The 20,750-nt window shown below is 36.1% G+C and overlaps 1 protein-coding gene across 1 annotated transcript in view; it reads right to left on the bottom strand.

Moving 5' to 3' along the window:
* Positions 1–20,750, bottom strand: part of LOC764213 (tyrosine-protein phosphatase non-receptor type 9) — a 77,982-nt gene that overhangs the window by 41,486 nt on the left and 15,746 nt on the right. The window contains exons 2-3 of the mRNA XM_030976327.1: positions 15,986–16,129; positions 1,046–1,135 (exon numbers count right to left, since the gene is read on the bottom strand). Of these exons, the coding sequence (XP_030832187.1) occupies positions 1,046–1,135; positions 15,986–16,129 (234 nt within the window). The remainder of the gene's footprint in view (positions 1–1,045; positions 1,136–15,985; positions 16,130–20,750) is intronic.

A 20,750-nucleotide genomic window follows, 5' to 3' on the forward strand; every position in this document is an offset into this window, starting at 1 on the left:
AAAATTTTAAAATGGAAAGCTTTTCTAATTGCTTCATAATATTCACCATCATCTTCCTGATCAAAAGAATTTAAAACAATCAAATTCTGTCGATATAACAAATGTCTTATCACATTTTTGTTCATCCTAAAATAATGATGCACAGGTTCTTCCTATCACTGCCAATTTGAGGAAATGGATAAGGATTTGGGAGCTTTGCAATGTCCGATACAGAAGATTTACCAAGAGCAATGGAAAATGTGTCAAGTGGATCAAATGAAATTATTACCATTTTCAATAAATGTTACATAATTTGTAAAATACGGTACAGGTTTATGTAAGATTCGGAAGTTACACACATACTTGTATATTTACAGTATGTGTTTTTGATGACATACAGTATCCTTGTATCAACTATTAAAAAAGGCCAACATTAGCACACTTCCATTTATTGGGAAATATTTTTAAAATTCTGAGAATGAGCTTCTAAACTTATTTGTATCAGATTTAGAATGTGGTTATTTTGAGAGATTTATCTCAAAAAAAGGTGTAAAACCATGACGCACTTCCATTTCATGAGATATATTTCAAAATTCTCTGAATGAGCTTCTAAACTTAGTTGTATCAGTTTCAGAACGTGGTTATTTCTAGAGGTTTTTCTCAAAAAAAGGTCTAAAACCCTAACATCCTTCTTCCTGATCATTGTACATAGCTAATTCATTTCCTGGAAAGCAGTTTGGAACAGTATTTTAAGACTGGTACCACAAGATTTGTCACTAAAAAGTGTTGTCTTAAATTCCTATTCAAGTTGCTCATGCATGGGAATATAGAGGGCAGCAGACGGACGTACGCACAGGAGCGTAAATACTTGTTGGCCCAGTGTTATGTAGTGATCGCCAAGATGCCTACTTCACGAACCACTATATACCCACCCATGAACGTCTTTAATATCAATACTTTCAAAGGATATCTTGAACAATCATGAAGTCTTCCCTCATATTCCTTTCTAGTCTTCTCTATTTGATTCTTGCTCGTTTCTGATTCCCATTCAACAGATATTACTTACCAGGACTGTGAATTTTTCTGATAATAGTTCTCTGCTGACTGGTTCCTCTGTCGGGTTGAAGTTTAACAATCCTTCTCGTACCCTCAACTCCTACAATCAAGAGAAACAAAAGTAACGAAGGAAAAGAAAAGAAATGTTAAATTTACAGGTATTTAACCCAGCTTTAGCCAGTGTGCCTTGAAACATTCAAGGAATTTCTTCCTACCTGGTACTCAATTAGAGTCACAAGTAGTTAAAGGTATTGGGTATCTATTAATTTGCCTCAGATTCTACAAAAAATCCTGGATTTAGCTCATAAACCTTTAGCTTTAGGTCAGTCAGGAATCCCATGACCTTTACAAGCCGGTCGCCTGTCTGATTATCAAGATATATATGGTTTGAATTAGAATTTCAAAAACCAGTTTTTATAACACTACAGTCTATTAGGGATAATGAGTATGGTAAAACTGGTCACTCAAAGATTTCTACTTATTTGAAGCACTTTATGATCATTTTTAAATACAATTTTTTTAGGGCTTCAATATTACACCATATCACAGACACTGATAACATGTAGGGCCATGTACATTGTATCTCATATTTGTAAAACTGGAAACATTGTCAAACAATGCCTTCAATGTCTTGCCACAGGACATTGGTGCTTTGAAAGGGATTTGATCCCTTTGTCTTGTGATTAACAGTCTAGTGACTTACCCACTGGACCACATCACCTCTATGTTTTGAAAGTTTATGTTGAAAAAAAGAACCATTCCAAAAATTCAGTACAGAGCTAAATTTACTGGGATGGCATGGCAACAATAATGCAATTCCTTACAAATTCCTCTGTTCATTTTATCAATAATTTGGGAGTATATTTATGTTGTGGTACTGTTAATCTTATTCTTATTATTCTCAATGCTGATTTTCCTAAAACTCTCAGGGCTATCTTTCTTTCAACTCTAAGTAAGGAAAGAGCAACATGGAAGGAAGTAACACACAGGTGTATTTCTGTATTTAAACCTGGTACAGTTATAAAACAGCCAAAATGGAAATACAAGAGTCTGTTACATGATCTTATCACAATGAGAACTTCAATGTTGATCACAGATTGTATCAGTATGTATTCATACTCTCTTGATTATTTCTGAAGAAACTCATTAATTGAATCCGTACATGAATCGTGATTATAATCCCTCCTTCCACCCATGTTATCAGATCATATCATCCATAGATTCAGGCTTCTCGATACTCGCTTCGTGTGAGTCATACTTGAGATGCTTATTATCAAAGGATTAAAACTCAGCTATGAATTACACCACATACTCTCGTCTGCCATCTTGGGAATAAAGCAGATTTTTTAAAACATTATGAAGCACACGTGAGCGCATGCATGATATAACACAGTGTCATGCTGAATACACCTTGGAGCTCTGTGAATGGGGGAAATTACCGCGCTGAAGTATCAAATTGCACCACCCCGCCCCTATGTCTCATTCCAGTGTCAATTCAACATGACAGGAAGGAGAAGGAGTACTCACCATCCATCACGTCTGTCCGATGGTCTGGTGGGTACGAGAGGGGGGGGGGGGACAAAGCAGGACGGTTCTCAAGAGGGATTTGTGTTTGCTCGCAGTGAGTCATAAGATGGATTGAGTTTTTTTGTAGAATTATGATGAATTTCCAAAAATGTCAAATGATGATGGTGATGATGATCAAAGTCTGCCTCCTTGGACATTGGCAAATTTTTTCTTTCATACTTTCATTAGGATCATGTACACATGTATAAGGCATGGAATGACTACTCAAAGAGACTAATTGATGCACCCAATGGACAGTTTTATGGCTCGGATAAGAAGTGGTAAACTGCCGCAAAAAAGCTGCTGCTGCATTTTTTTAGGTGTAAAAATGAAAGGCAACAGCTTATATTCACTTAGCTCTGCATTATAAGTTTTAAAAATGTGACGCATATAACACTTTACGTCATCATGAAAACAAGGGAAACGATCTCGGCGGTCTCGCCTGCATTACGCAATCGATATGATGAAAAAATTGAGGTTGGAACATTATTTATAGGCAGGGTGGCCCATTAGCAGGCCCCCAAAAATGAAATTCTCTGAATATAATCAGCATTTTGAAGTAAATATTGATTAAGAATCATGAACAAATAAGAACTAGATGGAATTCGACTGCGCGCAGTCGAAAATGATGCCTCCGTCATAGAGCAATTTTACAAACCGAAACGGAAGAAATTTTTCAAATTCAAGTTCAATTGTAATCCATTAACATGTTCTCAGAATATCGTGATTACAAGCAATTTCTCATATACATATATGACCCTTTGATCTTTGACCTCATGACCCTAAAATCTACTCAGTTCATTGGCTCTGCAAGATTTCCTGAGTTAAATAGTAATCCATCTGTCAGTTCTAATGAGAATGCGTCCACAAGCTATTTTTGCATACATAATGAGCCCATGACCTTTGATCTTATGAACCATTCATTGGCTCTGCAAGATACATAAATGATCTAAGTTTGGCAGGAATCCATCAATCTGTTCTAATGATAATACGATCACAAGCTATTTTTGCATACATAATGAGCCGCATGACCTTGACCTTTACCCCATGACCCCAAAATCTAATCAGTTCATCAGCTCTGCAAGTAACATACATGACCTAAGTTTGGCAGGAATCCATCGATCGGTTCTTGAGATAAGGCGATCACGAGCTGTTTTTGCATACACAATGTGCGCTGTGACCTTTGACCTCGTGACCCCAAAATCTAATCAGTTCATTGGCTTTGCAAGATACATACATGACCAAAGTTTGGCAGGAATCCATCAAATCGGTTCTTCAGATAACGCGATCACAAGCTGTTTTTGCATACATAATGAGCCCTGTGACCTTTGACCTCGTGACCCCAAAATCTAATCAGTTCATCAGCTCTGCAAGATACTGTACATACATGACCAAAGTTTGGCAGGAATCCATCAATCGGTTCTTCAGATAACGCGATCACAAGCTGTTTTTGCATACATAATGAGCCCTGTGACCTTTGACCTTTGACCTCGTGACCCAAAATGTAATCAGATTGTTTTCCTATAGTGATACACACTATCACTAAGTTTGAAGTTTAAATCTCCAGTGGTTCTTGAGATATCATGATAACAATCTCAATGTATGGAATTTGATAAGTTGACCTCTGTGACCCTTGACCTTTGACATACGTGCTCCAAAATCTAATCAGATCGTCTTCCTATGGTGATACATACTATCCTTAAGTTTGAAGTGTAAATCTCGAATGGTTCTTGAGATATCGCGCTAACAAACTCAATACAAGGAATTTCATAAGTTGGCCTCTGTGACCTGTGACCTTTGACCTACGTACTCCAAAATCTAATCAGATCGTCTTCCTATGGTGATAAATACTATTTCCGAGTCTTAAGTTTAAATCTTAAATGGTTCTTGAGATATTGTGATAACGGTCAAACGGGACGTACGGACGGACGGACGGACGTACGGACGGTACGACGTACGGACGGACAACCCGAAAACATGATGCCTCCGGCACCACCTTCGGTGGCGGAGGCATAATAAAAATTGATGCATTTATTCTCATATTAAGTTGTGAAAACATAATCCAAGTCTACTGACCTAAAATGACCTTTGACCTTGTGACCTGGAATTTGTGTCATATGACTTGTGATACTTGATAACCCTTGGGTACAAGTTTCATGGAATTTGAACAAAACACTTTTGAAAATATGCTAAAAATTCAAAATCTTGATGTTGATGCCACAAAAAGTCTAAGTTTGTTGACCTAAAATGACCTTTGACCTTAACTTAGTGACCTGAATTCTGCTCACATGATTGGGGATACTTGATTACCCTATAGCCCAAGTTTCATTGACTAAGGAATTATACTTTCAAAATTATATCAAAAATTCAAAAACCTAACTTTAGGTTAAGTTTTTGATGTTGACGCCTTCGCCGCCGCCTTCGCCGCCGCCGTCGCCGCCGTCACCGAAAAAGCGGCGCCTATGTCTCACTTTTTTGCTACGCAGGCGAGACAAAAAACTATGGTTTTAAAAACAGTATTCAACAATAGATAATCTTAACAAAAGAATCCTATTCTATTGGAGAATGAAATGTATCATGGCATTTCACCCTGCATAAAAAGTGAAATATTAGCCACCTTTCTGACCTGCTTGAGCCAAATTTTTGTGATGTATAAATTCAATGCAAAATCCATATTATTGCCTCATATTTTTTACCAGGCCCTTGGGGTCCAACCGGTCTCTAGGAAAACCCTGATGACTCTGGCCTAGTCAGGCCTAGTCCAGACCACCAAATCTTGGAGTTTTACATAGAGCTCATGCCTACAGACTGTAAAATGTTCAATCCAGACCCCCTTCCCAAAGAAGTAAGTGTGGAGCTCTGATAATTTGTATGTAACTGAAGTGCATGTCGTCCTGGTATCTTTGCGATATATTATCTACTGTAAACTGCCAATCCAACACAGTTTTTTTTTTTAACTCACACGGTACATAGCAAACAATGCTTATTAAAGCGGTGACTATTGGTCCCCCATGCTCCCTTTTTTCTTATGTTAATTGAGAGCCGATTTGATGAGATAACCACCTGTCAGTGACCATGCAGGGAGGTCTAATCCCTCCTGGCCAAACTATTGCAGAGGGGCTTTAAAATGCTTGACACTGCAAATAATGACAAAATCCATGAAGTAATCCTGAAATGCCAGAGTACTTCCATCCATCAGCAGCAGGTACGCAAGCGTTCAATTCAATTTGGTCTGCAGCAAATCTTTGATACAATAGGCCTGTCCTCATCAGCCCGAGATTGCTAAATAGCCCGCTATTTCTGATTTGGGAAATAAACCTGAAGTTACCAATTGCGTCTTCATCAGCTCGAGACTCTACCCTGAAACTCGAAACTTGAGCTTGAGAAATTAGCTCGAGAAATTAGCTCGAGAAATTAGCTCTAGATATTTTGCTCAGCGTTCGAGCATAGTGCAATCTTCGGGCTGGTGAAGCTGCAACAAACAAATGACGGGATATTTAGCAAACTAGCCAAAGATGTCTTGAGATGATTATCTCGACCAAATATCCAGCTAATTACAACTTCTGGCTGATGAGGACACGAATTAACTGGATAATTTGCGATCGGGATAGGTAAAATAGCGGGTTAGTTGGCAATCTCAAGCTGATGAGGACAGGCCCAACGAGGACGATATCGCGGGACACATTTATTAAACTATCTGCTTTCACCCTGGGTAGGTTACTGGGTCGTTATTGTTCACAGGGGAGGAGGAAGTAACGGCTAAGATTACAGGTGGGGTCTCAACCTCATTCACATTGCCATCCAAATACATTGGACACTTCATCCATCTTTCCATGAAAGTTTATATTTTTTAAACACATTTTTGTTGTTTGACATCTAGTGAAGCATGTCGTCAAAAATGATCCCAATCTTGACCCTGACTCGATAAGACCTAAACAAAAAAAGATTTTGTATTGCCCTTTAGATGCCAAAACATGGGTCGGTCGGTCAGAAATCTTCTTCTTTTTTGTTCTTCTTTTTTCTCCCTCTTTGGACTGATATTTCTCAGTTTGGAATGCTTTAATATTTTTTTCTCTAAAAAACAGTAAAAAAAATAAAATAAAATTTAAAAGAAAAAAAAATTAGATTTAATGTTTTTTGGGCCGGTCGCAAAGGGTAATACAACATTTCTTTTTAAAAGGCCTAATGTGGACCCAAACCCCAATATTTCACGCCAGATAAAAAAAAGTAATTGTTAAGCCCTGCCCTGTGGAGGTGTCAAGGTATAGTGGTTCATTCACTTGACTCTCAATCCAAGGGTTGACGGTTCCAAACACAGCCTGACGCTAGTGACCTTTGGCAAGATATTAATCTACATTTGCCACTCTCTACCCAGGTTTCCCTGTGTAAACAAACTTATTATTATTATTCATTAATTGAACCAAGAGCCTTGGTCTTGGTACAGGACTGGGGACCCTAGACTTCCTTTCTGATCAAGTATTGCATACATTTGTATGTGTAAAACATACGCTATACCGGTCAAAAAGGTGGGCTCCTCAATTATTCATTCCTCAAAAATTTGTGAGGAAATTTACAAAACCTATCAAATAATAGTGAAGCAAAGTTCACACCCTAAACACAAATATTCCATGTTCTATTTTCTTTTTTCTTTCCAACAAGAGGAATCATGAATTTAGAAGTTGCAGAAAAATTATAAATTCATATTATTATGGGCATCTTCTTAAAAACACCCTGATTCTATATGTATTCTGGACTGTGATGAAGAAGACAATGTGATGAAGAAGACAGACAAACATAAGATACATTCATTGTTAGTTTGAAAAGGTACAGTTTTCAATACAGTACTCCAGGACATTTTTTCCAAATCCTGCAAAACATAATTTTGCTTTATATGCTCATACATACATTTTCATATTGATATTATTTTGAAGAAGGAAAAGTAAATTTAAAATGGAATGCATATTACTTCCTACAAAACTTATATGTATAGATTTTTGGGTTAAGTGCATAATGGGAAGATGCACTTCAACATGGCAGACAGTCTTCTTACATAGAGGATACCCTTTCAGACTGCTAAATACTAAATTGTACATGCGAACAGCGTTTCGAAGGAGGATCATAGGAGACACTGGACCGGTAATTGATTGAGGCCGGGTTAGGGGTTAGAATACTGTATATAGGATCTCGATTTGTTGTAGAAGTAATGGTGAAGACTGCATTATGACCATTAAGTCATTAAGGGCTTTATTCTAGATGATGATGGAATAAAACCTCCTGTTGAAAGTCATACATCATATGAGTTTGATGCTGACTGCCACTAGATGTTTTTTTTATCAAATCTATCGTATCTAGATCATCCCTCACACTGTCAAAATATCATCTTCACTTAGTGGTTCCCATTATTGAAAGTGGACAAATGAATTAAAAATGAGAATGTGATAAAGAAGACAGACATAAGATACATTCATTGTTAGTTTGAAACGGTATTAAGGCAAAATGATTTGAGAACATTTTGAAGTGGAGATGAAGACGATGACGACGACGACGACGACGATGATGATTGCAATGATACCAAGTTAAAATCTATGCTTTCATTGATAATGATAATAAAAACTTATTTATACAAAGATGAAAATGGAGTCATTCTGGTTTAGAATGGATGAAAAAAAGGAACATAAAAAGGTAAAATGTAATTTTTTACATCTTTTTGAAAATTCATCAAAAGCTCCTCTTCGAGTCCTAAATAGCCAAATGGAGATTCAATTCTTAGAATACTCCCCATCTCATTATGAATTAAGCCACATACAAAGTACATTGTATGTGTATGTGCTTAGATGGTCAATTTAATTATTTAGAAGTCTACTCATGAAAAATCCAGTTTCATGGAAAGGAAACCATACTGTAGTCTCAATCAAGCCCATAACTGATCACACAGAGTATACATGTACGTCATGTAGATACGGAAATGACGAAGGCTATATCTACAGTGTACATAGCTTGCAAGGATACAATTGACATACTCTGAAATTCAACATTTTCCCCACCAGTAAATTATCCCTTACCCAAACATAATGAACTGATCATTCACTGCAGATGGAAATGTTTGTTTTACTATTTTGTTTTAAATGTGATTTCCATGAATTTGTTTTCATTTAGCACTTTATCAGGATATGATCATAGGATATGATATTATGAAAGGAAATTACTATCAAAGAGATATCTAGTTTATCACAACATGTGATATCACTAGGTGTTCTTCCTCTCGATCAAACACGGTTGTGTTTACAACATCCACTGGCCAAGGTTTACCTTCAGCTGTCCTCCATAGACACACACATACGCATGCACTGAAAAACCATAACATTTTGCAGGCATGAAAGTTTGGCAAATTTTGTGAGTGGTTCAAATTTGTGAAAGCTTTAAACCGAAAATTTATAAAGCACCACTGATACATCACTGAATTTTTCAATTTCAAAATTTTTCTCTCTGGGCAATTTCCAATCGCAAAAGTTTTAAGTCCCCAAAGTTTCTTGTTACAGTTATGCACTGGCACATTGCTAATTAACTCTTTTTTGTCATCTTGCCAGAGCTTCCAACTATCTTTAAAACATAAAGATGATTTTTGTCATAATTTTGAATTGAATTTCATGGGCATTTATAAAGACAGGCCAATTTTAGCATATGACTTCCACATTGGGCATCTTGATCATTTCATGGCTTTGATAACAAAAAATATTCATCTTGAATAGGTCAAAATGCAATATACATATATCAGACTATAGAAAGAGAAGCCAAACTTCCAGTAAGCTTGGCGTTTTACAATGAGCAAACTTCATAGCAGTGAAACATTGCCTTATTTTTTCCTATCTGAATAGTGAGTTAGTATTCTCTCCCTCTCTTATCTGGAGAGCCAATGCCTATCCCCTGCCGTGATGTATTAATGCGGCATTCAAAAGGACAGGAGAGATAAAAACTTCTGAGATCTGAGTCGATCAAACAGACTCTTATTTGTGTCACTGATAATTACCACTCTATAATGCCAATAAGATGAATGGACAACAGAGTCAGAGAGAAATGCCATCTTGATTTCTTGGTCATGGATGGCATTCTTTAGTTTACAGTGCACACTTGCGTACCATCGCAGCGGACTCCGAAAAAGAAATGGCGAGGCCGGGGAAATTGCTCTGAAATGCTACGATATACTTTGAGATATATTCAGATCGCGAAATGCGAGCTGGCTAGCGCTTCCAAAGGCCGCACTTGAAAAATGCACGAAAGACCATGAATATTGTTAGTCTGAATGTGTTTGATAGCTGTATTCTGCACCATACTGTAGATGCAATACTGTGCTTCACTTAAAGGTAAAGACCAGTATTGGAAACGCCCCAATTTCAAAAAATGAAATGGAAGCTCTCATTACCAATCATGTGAAAGAATATGTTTTGACTAATACATGATGATAAAAAATATGCCGGGAAACCGCCTACTAATTCATATATTTGGTAAATTTGTTTCTCTCATGGTCTGTGAGAGATACAGGGTAGTCCCATATACATCTTTCTGTGTATAGTGCTTGTAACTTTACGAAGAATGGGCAAAATTTCTTATCATTTTGATGATTCCAGAACCTTGCAGATGCTAGATGCTAGATAATTAACCTTTTCTGATCGATTCCACAACGTTTCTTTCACAATGCAATCGCATGACCATAACTGGTCTTTACCTTTAAGCACAGTTTTAGCTATTCCTACATGTACGTGTATGACTTCCTTTCCCTTTAGGCACACACATGCGCACACATCCACATGGAGTTTCATTCTCCTTTTCATTAATCACCTCCAGGAAGGAAGCTTACAAAAATTGTGCCATTTTAATGAGCATTCCAGCACCATTTTACATCTTCCCCAGTGAATACATGGCTCGTTAGTTAGTTATTTCACAGACCAGCTTGATGTAAACAGGAAAAGATTTTTTTTTTTGGAACTGTATGACCATGCAGGCATCCATTCCTGTGTTCTCACTTGTGACTAATTACCATTCAGCTATGAGATATATGCTAATTATGAATAACAAATTTACATCAATATAATTATATAGCTGCAATTGTACATCTATTTAGAACGGGAATTCATTTCAATATCTTAAAACATCCCTATGACACATTCTGCAAAGGACTGACATAAATATTGTTTGTTTGTTGATACATGTATGTCTGCCAGCATCTGACGGTCAAATTGTTTTCAAAATTTTGCACGGAAATTGAATAAATTAGTAAACTGATCTATTACTAAATAGGAGCAAATGTACACTTACATTAGGTTTAAATATCAGTGCAAAAATTATCCCCAAACAGTACATGTACATTAAAGGCTACAGTGTAGCCTACATGAATCCAACAATAATTCATTCCGTTTACAAAAGTACATTCATATGTTCGCCTATCTATACTTGTAGATGTGTGTATCCCATTCAATGATTTAAAACTAAGTACAAAACATTTATTTACTTTACATAATTTAGCTGCACAAACATGTCGATTATGAAAAATAAATAAAGCTGGCTGAATTGCCTCCATTGTTCTAATTGAAGTTCAAACCTGATATAACCTCACCAAGGTGAAACATGCTTCCTATCCTGCATAAAACATCGCATTCCAAGAAATCCTTAGCATTAACCTTGTGTATGCACGCATGCGAAATTGGCAACGCAAGACATGGAAAGAGTGACAGAACGAGGGGAAAAGAGGGAGGGCAAATGATGATTAAAGGGTGGAATATTAAGAGATGAGTAATGTACACTGTACATGTAGGTGCACGGGGGTCTTGCATAGAAGATGTGATTAAAGGCAACTATAAGAAATCAAACACAACTTCTAAATACTCAATTCTGATTGGCTGAAAAGCAAGTCGTGTTTGATTTCCTTGAGTTGCGTTTAATCGCAAATTATATGCAAGACCCCCTAGAAAAGATAAAGAGTAAGTAAAATCAAGTTATTCGAATTTGGAGACGGTTGCCAAAGTTACCACTAAAATAAATGATTATGGTTATTGATAAATCTGAAGTATTTACTACAACTTAGAGCTTAGAAAGGGTTCCATTGTACATACAATGTATGCCTACAAACATGCACAGTACATGTATGTTCAGGGTACAGTACTTCATATGGCATAACATACAAATCGGTCTTCAATTATTAATTGGCCAAGTTTATTCTCTTTATAAAACCCAAATGCAACAACAACAACAACCAACATTTTAAAAAAATATGCAATATCAAATATACATGTAGCAATATTGAAAGCTACACGTACACAAAATTAGAACCAATTTACCAATGGGCAATGTATTGAAATATTAAGATCTATTTACTAATGGGCCATGCATTGAAATATCAAGATCTCCTCATGAACATTTTTTATCACTGTGCACAGGGATTAACCAGTGACTCATGGACATTTAATGCATCCAGTCGGTTTAATTTCAAGCATTAATTCAATTGTGAAGAGACGATGCCCAACAGCTAGAAAGTGGCACAATTTTGACCCAAGCCAAAATAACACTTGTTCCTTTACACCCATTACACTTGCCTCAAATGAACTTTAACACCGCTGGATCGGTTTAAAGGGATCCAGTAACTTTGTCTCAGATTCTGAAACAAAATTCTGGATTTAGCTCATGCTGCAATGATAATTATAAACCTTCAGGAACCCCATGACTTCAACAAGCCGATCGCATGTCTGATTATCAGGATATTTATGATTGGAAATCAAAATCAAATTTTGTGTTTTGTTAACGATTTTCATAACACTACAGTCTATTGGGGAACACGAGTATGGTAAAACCGGTCACTCAAAGATGTTTACTTTTTTGAGGCACTTCTGGATCATTTTGAAGCGCATTTTTTTAGGGCTTCAATATTACATCATATCACAGACACTGATAAGACGTAGGGCCGAGCATCTCAGATTTAACATTGTTAAAGGATGCTTTTAAAGAAACCTTGCACCAAAGAATGAGTGTATCTACATGTATGCTAAAAGATGAGATTTATTCCTGCCTGTCGATGTACAATATTCTTTATGAAAATGTACAAGAGATAAATGAAGATATTCTTGTTTTTGGAACTTTTGAATAGTTCTTTTTGATATGGTTTTATTGTGTGTTTGTAAAGTAGCACTGTTATGAATTTTATTTTTCATCACAGTCCAGTAGATTATATTGTGGAAGCTGCACTATATAAATTTATATTATTTATTTAAGACGTAACATTGCCTTTAAGCATGACATGAGAGCAGCCGACCATTTCATGATAATGTGACATACTGTGCTTTACCGGTACCGTAGTTGGAAAGACTTTTTAAATAATTCAATAACAAAACCTTTACTTTTCAATGAGGGAAATTATAGCTAAAAAGGTAAAGATTATATTTGGTGGTAAAGATTACATTTGGTGAAAAACATACAACAGGGAAACAATTGTACAATGTAAGTCATCTATTTTTAAATACTGAAATAAAGCAGTTGACAAATGTATTTCATTCATGTGAAAACTTCACCTCAAAAGGGCAACAACCTTTTTTGCAATTTGTGTTCATACAATTATGGTACAAAAGAAAATTACAGGTGAATGAAATAATTCATCACCACACACAATGGTGATCAAGCATCCATAAATTTGAATACAATTACTTGACACAACGACTTTGTATGGTACATGTACGTCACTTTATCAAGAAAATGGCAACGCCAATGATGTGCTGAGAAACTGTACAATAAGCTAAAAATATCTTGCTTTATAATACAATGTACCTTTTCAATAAAATTTGGTGGGGAGTCTTAAAGATCAATGGGCAAGAATACAATACATCTCTCAGAATAACTACTTGAGTTATTTCTTTGGATGAGGTTTCCTTCAATTCAGATTCACAATTTAGCACCACACTGTTAAAGGAAACCAACACCTTCATACTAAGTTACTTTTATTGTAAAGTTTAAGATATTTGAAAAATATCAGTGAAAATTTAAACAAAATCCGGCAAGGAATAAGGAAGTAAGAGCTTTTTGAAATTACTAGTCACTAGAGGGCGGTATTCAATTTGATGACATCATCTGTGGACAACTCTCCATCCCTTTTGTACATCAAATTTCATGTTTTTCCTTCTTTCTTGTGATTGAGATAATGTACTCCCCTGAAAGCAAGATATAGAATGCAAAATGATATTCTACTTCACATGTTATGAAGTCGGATCAAGAACACAAATAAATACGAAGAAAACAAAAAAATTGTGAAATTTTATGTACAAAAAGCGTGGAGAGTTGTTCACAGATGATGTCATCAAATTGAATACCGCCCTCTAGTGACTAGTCATTTCAAAACGCTCTAACTTTCTTATTCCTTGCCCGATTTTTTTCAAATTTTCACTGATTTTATTCAAATCTTTTAAACTTTACAATAAAAGTAACTTAGTATGAAGGTTTTGGTTTCCTTTAATAAGCCAGTTCACGGTTGCAGTCTGAGCATGAGCAGATAAAGGTCATTGCAGAACAAATTTTGAAATACACTGAGACGTTATACTGGATGCGTGCTCATGAAAGTTATGTGATCATTATTCATTCATGCACATTCAATGAACTCCATGATACACAGGTGGAAGTATTCTTTGAAAAGGGGAAACAAAGGTTATCTATATATCGCTGTAGGAGTGATTATTTCAAAATGTACAAAGTGGGACGTCTTCATGTTTTGAAGATCTGTGGATATTCGGGGTCATTGCAGTGATGTGCTAACCGTGAACTGGTCTATAGTAGTGTACAAGGATGTACAGTGTACAGTACATATGGTACACATTTACATGATGTACAGTAGTGTATGGTTTTAGGTCTTTAGGATATGAATATTTCAATGTTCTTTATGCAATGTTCCTCCAAAAGTACAAAATGAACTTTAGAAGTTCATAGATTGGGGAAATACATAAAAGTAGTGCATCTTATGAAAGAAAGGTGTGATATACATTTTATCTACAAATTCGTCATAAATCCTCTGTTTTGATTACACAATATTTGTGCATTCTCTTTCACCTACAAAAAGCAGATTTAGCGGAGGAGGGCTTTAAATTGACAGAGGTCTGAAATCAATTACTGGGGCAGAAAGGGAGCAAATATCTATTAGTTCAATAACACCTAAATACACCCACTCAGGCAGTATTACAAAATAAGGCACATACATTATACTCCCTCATGCATCACTTGGAATGAAAGAGAACAACAAAATTGAGGGAAAACAATTTCTTTTTGTTTGTTTGGCAGAATGGAAAAAATCCATTTGCATCATAAGCATATTGGATTAAATATGAAAAGTATCAAAAGTTCACTCATAGTTTATATCAATTCTGGGAAAAGGAGACCAAAGAAAGCTGATATATATACTCACTAAAAAATTCCAAAAACCATGAGCACTTGACCATGTGGAAAATGAAACTGCATTTAACTTTCTACACCGCCATCAGTCCATTATAAAATGGATACCTTAATGAAACTAAATGCTGGAATATTGATTATTATTTAAAACAATTTTGCCAAATCAATCAATACCGGTAATTCCATGGCAAAATGAACCTTGTGCCATATCAAATATTGCACAATCAATAGTTTGTTCAAAGTATCCGGTGAATTTCCCTACATGTATGTATTTCAGTTTCAGTTTCAGCACTTAATGTATTACTTTTTACAACACCATTATAAAATGATGTACCTTGAAATGAAATGCTGGAACATCAATTAATTATTTAGAACAATTTTGCCACATCAATCAATAATTCATTGGCAAAATGATAATTTTGCCATATCAAATATTTCACTATCAATTGTTTGTTCAATGTATCTGGTGAATTTCCCTAGATGTACATGTATGTATTTCAGTTTACATTCAAAGGAACTCTTGATGTTGTACTGCATAATCAGCCCTACACAAGATTGGTTTGGCTTTAGAAGTAGAATATTAAGTACATGTAAAATATGTTGACAGTGTCAGACCATCAAGTTAAAAGTTTAAAGTAAAAGGTGTTCAGTGAAATACATGAATATTTCTTTTACTATCAAAATGGATAGGACCCTATTTTGTGTGAGATGATGAGGATGATGAGGATGATGATGATGAGGATGATGCTGGCATCGACGGTGATGATGGTGATAGTGTTAAAAAGTAATACTGATTTGAAGATAATAACATAAACATTGTTGCACATTGCCAAGCTGAAAATAACCCTGAATAAACTCAACAAAACTGTTGAATGTGGATGAAGTAAATAAAGAAATACTGCTTATTTTTCCTAGGCCTCAACTGGCGAGACACTTGACCTAGCTCAATCAAGAATGAGATCCTTACCCCGTGACTTCGGAAGAGGTCTAGAGCTCTTTTGACATCAAACTTCCTAGCCATGAGGAAACGGACAGCTGTACTCCATGACACAGGTGGAACATTGTATTGCGCTCTTACTCTATTCAAGTGTTCCAAGAATTGACGAGTTATCTGGAAATGAAACATTGGGAATAAGAAAAAGAATACAGTTATTTATAGAAACATCATCAACATCACATCAACTTGTAATATTAACATTTGCATTTTCGTAAAGTAAAAACAACCCTTGATGTCATACTCTTGCAATGTTCATAAGGGATTCCATTGAGTTACATGTTGGCATGCACTACACATCCAAGCTAGTATGGGACATACATGTAAATATATAGAGTAGTAGGTAGATAATGTAGATCACTTTTAATAAGATGATGAATGTTAAGGTTGAAATTCATTGTGAGGATGTAGTAATTAGATGATTAAAAAATAATAACAGAAATAAAAATAAAGAACATATCAAAAGTTTAAACTGTATTTTTAGAAAGCATGTAGCATAGGAGAGACCCATATGTACCTCTGTGCACCCAGTCTTCCCTCCCCCTCCCCCTCCCATCTGCCAATAGTCATACATCGATGAATGCCCTTCCACAGGGCACTTGTAAGACCCCCATACAGAACTGACAGGAATGAGGATAAATGAACCTGTCATCATCAAGGTGAGACCATTATTCATCACATCATGATTCTTAATATTAACACTACCAGAGGGGCACACCAACCTTATACAGGTCAGGAAACACCCCTGAAATGTCACATAATTAGACAAACAACCTTGCATATCCTCACAGTGTAAAGTACATGTACCACTAGCTGATGCACTTTCATTGAAAATAAAATAGGGCCAGTAGAGAGAACACTTTTATTTTCATGAGAGCTCATTTTCGTATTCTATTTGAAATGGTGACATTTGCCTACATAATACATTTATCGTTATCTTTAAAACAAAAATAGAGGAAAATAGAGGGAGACAGAGTGAGAGTGAGTGCGTGTGAGAGAGAGAGAGAGAGAAAGAGAAAGGGGGAAAAAAAAGGAAAAAGAGAAAGAGAAATAAAAAAAGAGAAAGAGAAATAAAAAAGAGAAAGAGAAATAAAATAAGAGAAAGAGAAATAAAATAAGAGAAAGAGAAATAAAAAAAGAGAAAGAGAAATAAAATAAGAGAAAGAGAAATAAAATAAGAGAAAGAGAAATAAAATAAGAGAAAGAGAAATTTAAAAAAAGAGAAAGAGAAAACCCAAAAAACAAACACTTTTTTTTGTCATAATGGTAGTTTTTATAACGCTCTTATGGAGCTTACAGAGCTTTGTTCCTGTTTATTATTTCAAGAGACGGGGCAATAATTTAATAAATTAAATTTGTCATTCCAAGTTCACATCATGAAAAAAATAAAACAAAGTCTCAAAATGTTGTAAATTTAACTTGGAAGAGAAAGGTTATTCCACAGCAGCATCCTGTACAAGCTGACAGGATAGACTTCTTGCCCTCTCAAAACCCGAGGCACCCCTTTAAGCTTCCGACGATGTTATCAAGTGCTCACCTGGTCGTGTTGTTCCCAAATGTCAAAGGATTAAGAACAACACAACAGATTGATCAAGACTCGGGCTGAACTTCAAATAATCCCCACGAACATGTAGTAGTAGTATACAAACCACCCCCTTTGTAAGTTATCCTACTCAGGTAGGCCATGCTGACATAATTTACGAAAGCACTCAATCTAAGGAATCCTCTCTATCCTTCCTGGAAGCGTATTAGGGCATAAAACAAACACCTAGCCTGCATGTACCGGTATAGGACGCCGTCGACGGTGAATTGGCCATCCCAAATACACGAAACAAGGTGCTGAAGCATAATAAATGTACATGTTAATTTATAGAATGCTCTTGTGCCCATATGTTGACAATTTATATGTTCCATTATGACACGAGTCATTTCTTGTGTTTTGTTTTTTCTTTCATGTTGTACAAACAATGAACTGAAAAGGGGGTATTCTGATCTACTGCAGAATACCCCACAAGAAACCCTGACCCCAATCCTAAGGATAAAAAATGATGTACATGTACATCTTTATAATAACAAATATGCATGTCATATAACTTACGCATGAACATGTATAATTTGCTTTGATTGGTTAATTATGAATATTGAAAATTTTGCTCCAAAGCTCAAAGGAAGAAATATGGTGCTTCAAAACATGATTAAAATATTTCATTATATTTCTTGTTTAATGGACCAAGAGTTTTATGAGAAATCAAAATGTCTCAAGAGAATTATAACAAAAAAATATGTATAGGCTATGAATGGGGCATTTACATGTATGGTAGTTTTATGGCGTCTATATTGTACTTCCGGCCTGATGTTTGATGTAAATATTTGTAAGAGAAGATAAGTACAGTATGTATTGTACTGTACACATGTACATGAACATGTACAGTCATTATCCTCAGTCACAGTATAATCCAATAAAACGTTGCATCACACCTTGAATGTTTACTTTAATAGTGTAATAAACCAAATGATGATACATGACAATACATCTGTGTTTTTTTAACATCAACAGCCACTAAAGCCGAGATCAACTGACACAAATTCAATGCCAATCGGTCGGTCTGGTCTTAGGGAGGCTCATGCGCTACTCATTTTGCAATTTGTCTCGTTAACTGCTGAAATGATAGAGTATCCTGACAGACTAATAAAATTCCTTCCCTCATTTCCTCTTCTGCCATCAGGCGGCAAAGGTCATCCTTTTTTGTGTTTTTTTCTTGCCCGTTGGAGTCCCTCTGAATGACTGACTGGTTGGTTGGTTTGTGTGCGTTCCTGTGTCAATGTCCTTGCTGGCCTATCTACTGCCAGTTATATTATTGATGGAGCTTTAGAATATTGACATCGCATTGAAACTTGTCAGTTTGTACACTATAGTACAAAAGATGTACGATGACAATGTACTTTTAAGGCGAAATAAATGTCTTCTATACATGTACATGATTTCTAGGAAGAGGAGAAGGTTCGGTATAATGAAAATTGCTTTATCATGCTATGCTATTCTATGCAGAGCGTGATGCTAGTCCACTTGTCGCCTACATGTACATATGTCGGTTTTTCATAAAGATTTAAAACATCATCCAAAGCTTAAAACACCTGCATTTAAACATGATTCTTCAATTCTCATGAACACACCCTGAATCCGATGTACATGTATCTGATTATCTTTGACTGACTGCCCTTCATCATTTCATTCAACTATGTGCAGTCAATTTCATCTTGCATTCATGTGTATACATGTACAAACACATTGAATGGGCTAAGAGTAATTGGAAATGGAATATAAACAAGAGGCGAGGAATTCCATAATGATGAAGTCCCATCATGTGCATGTTGATGCACATCAAAATTCACAGCCAGTCCGATCTCGCTCGCCGAGCATGTGCTGGGAATTCTAAAAACGGGGATACGTGCTTGAGATTGGGAACCTTTCTTCCGTGCGACTAACCCTCTGAGAGGGTCGGATTTGGATTTACCCTCTCCAAAGAAACGATTGAAACCCAGGCAAGATGGAAGCCGAGCTGTAGGCCAGGAGGTTCCCTATCAAGCTATGCCTATAGGGGTGTTTATGTCTTGAGCTGATATGTAAATGTGTGATTCATTCATTACCACCAGCTCCTCAGAGCAGAGCACCATGAATATAAAATGATCGTTCAAATAGCCGGCAACAAATGGCAAGCACCGACCGGGCGACCGGGCAAGGTTTGTGTGCCCATCTATCAATTACAGACTAGCCTGCAGAAGGAATAAATGAATTAATTGAGAGGGTCGCTGCTGATGAGAAAGGGCTTCCTTCCACGGACGGCCAAGGATCACAGTGACTGGTTCATGCATTCACGCACCAGATTGAAATGTCATCAAGTATTAACCCTGGCCGAGCTCTAACGGTTAATATTTCACGCTTACGTGAGTTTGTGGGAAATTTCATTTCGGAATAAAGCTGTGAACAAAAGGCCTTTACTCATACGAGTATGACTAAGCGCAGTGTTTTCCCTTGTTCTAAATAAGACTATTGTTCTGGATATTAAGCCATATAGATAGACTCAAATTAACCTCAAATTAAATTTATATTGGAAGGTGATTAATAAATCCATTATTACTTTGGAGCATGTCTATACTTACATCTAGAAATAGTCCAATTCCCAATTATGACCCCACCCCCTTTCTTTGTTTAGTTTCGCATCTATTTTGCAATCCTAGAATTACCACGAATGAAGTCATGATACTTGGAACTCATGAGTTACTCAATAGTTTCTAACTCCAATCTGAGTCAACTGAGAGCCCTTCCCTTAGGAAAAGAGGGCTAATCTACCAAGTATACCAAGTAAGTAAGTAAGTAAGTACATGTAAGTATAAATTCAACTACTTATTCCTCTAATAAAATCTGACATATACATGTCAAGTCGGTGGAAAATAGATAGTTTCTCAATTGACACAAGTCCACTGAATTTTGTTAAAGACATTCTTCTGTTTACCTTCAATGAATGTCTTGCTGAGGTGGAAATTATGGAAATATTTTTGCATAAAATACTTTATAAAACTTGGCTGAATCATTTGGGACAATTTAAGAAACAACCTTCAAGGGTTATAGGGGGGATGAGAAAAGCCTTCCTATCACAACTGCTTCTTTTATACCTGTACATGTCCATGTAGTTGGAAAATGAGAATTGGAATATGGCTGTTAGGGGGTGATCTAATT

The sequence above is a fragment of the Strongylocentrotus purpuratus genome, unplaced genomic scaffold (genome assembly GCF_000002235.5).
Source record: "Strongylocentrotus purpuratus isolate Spur 01 unplaced genomic scaffold, Spur_5.0 spur5_scaffold_9, whole genome shotgun sequence".
Lineage (NCBI taxonomy): Eukaryota > Metazoa > Echinodermata > Echinoidea > Camarodonta > Strongylocentrotidae > Strongylocentrotus > Strongylocentrotus purpuratus.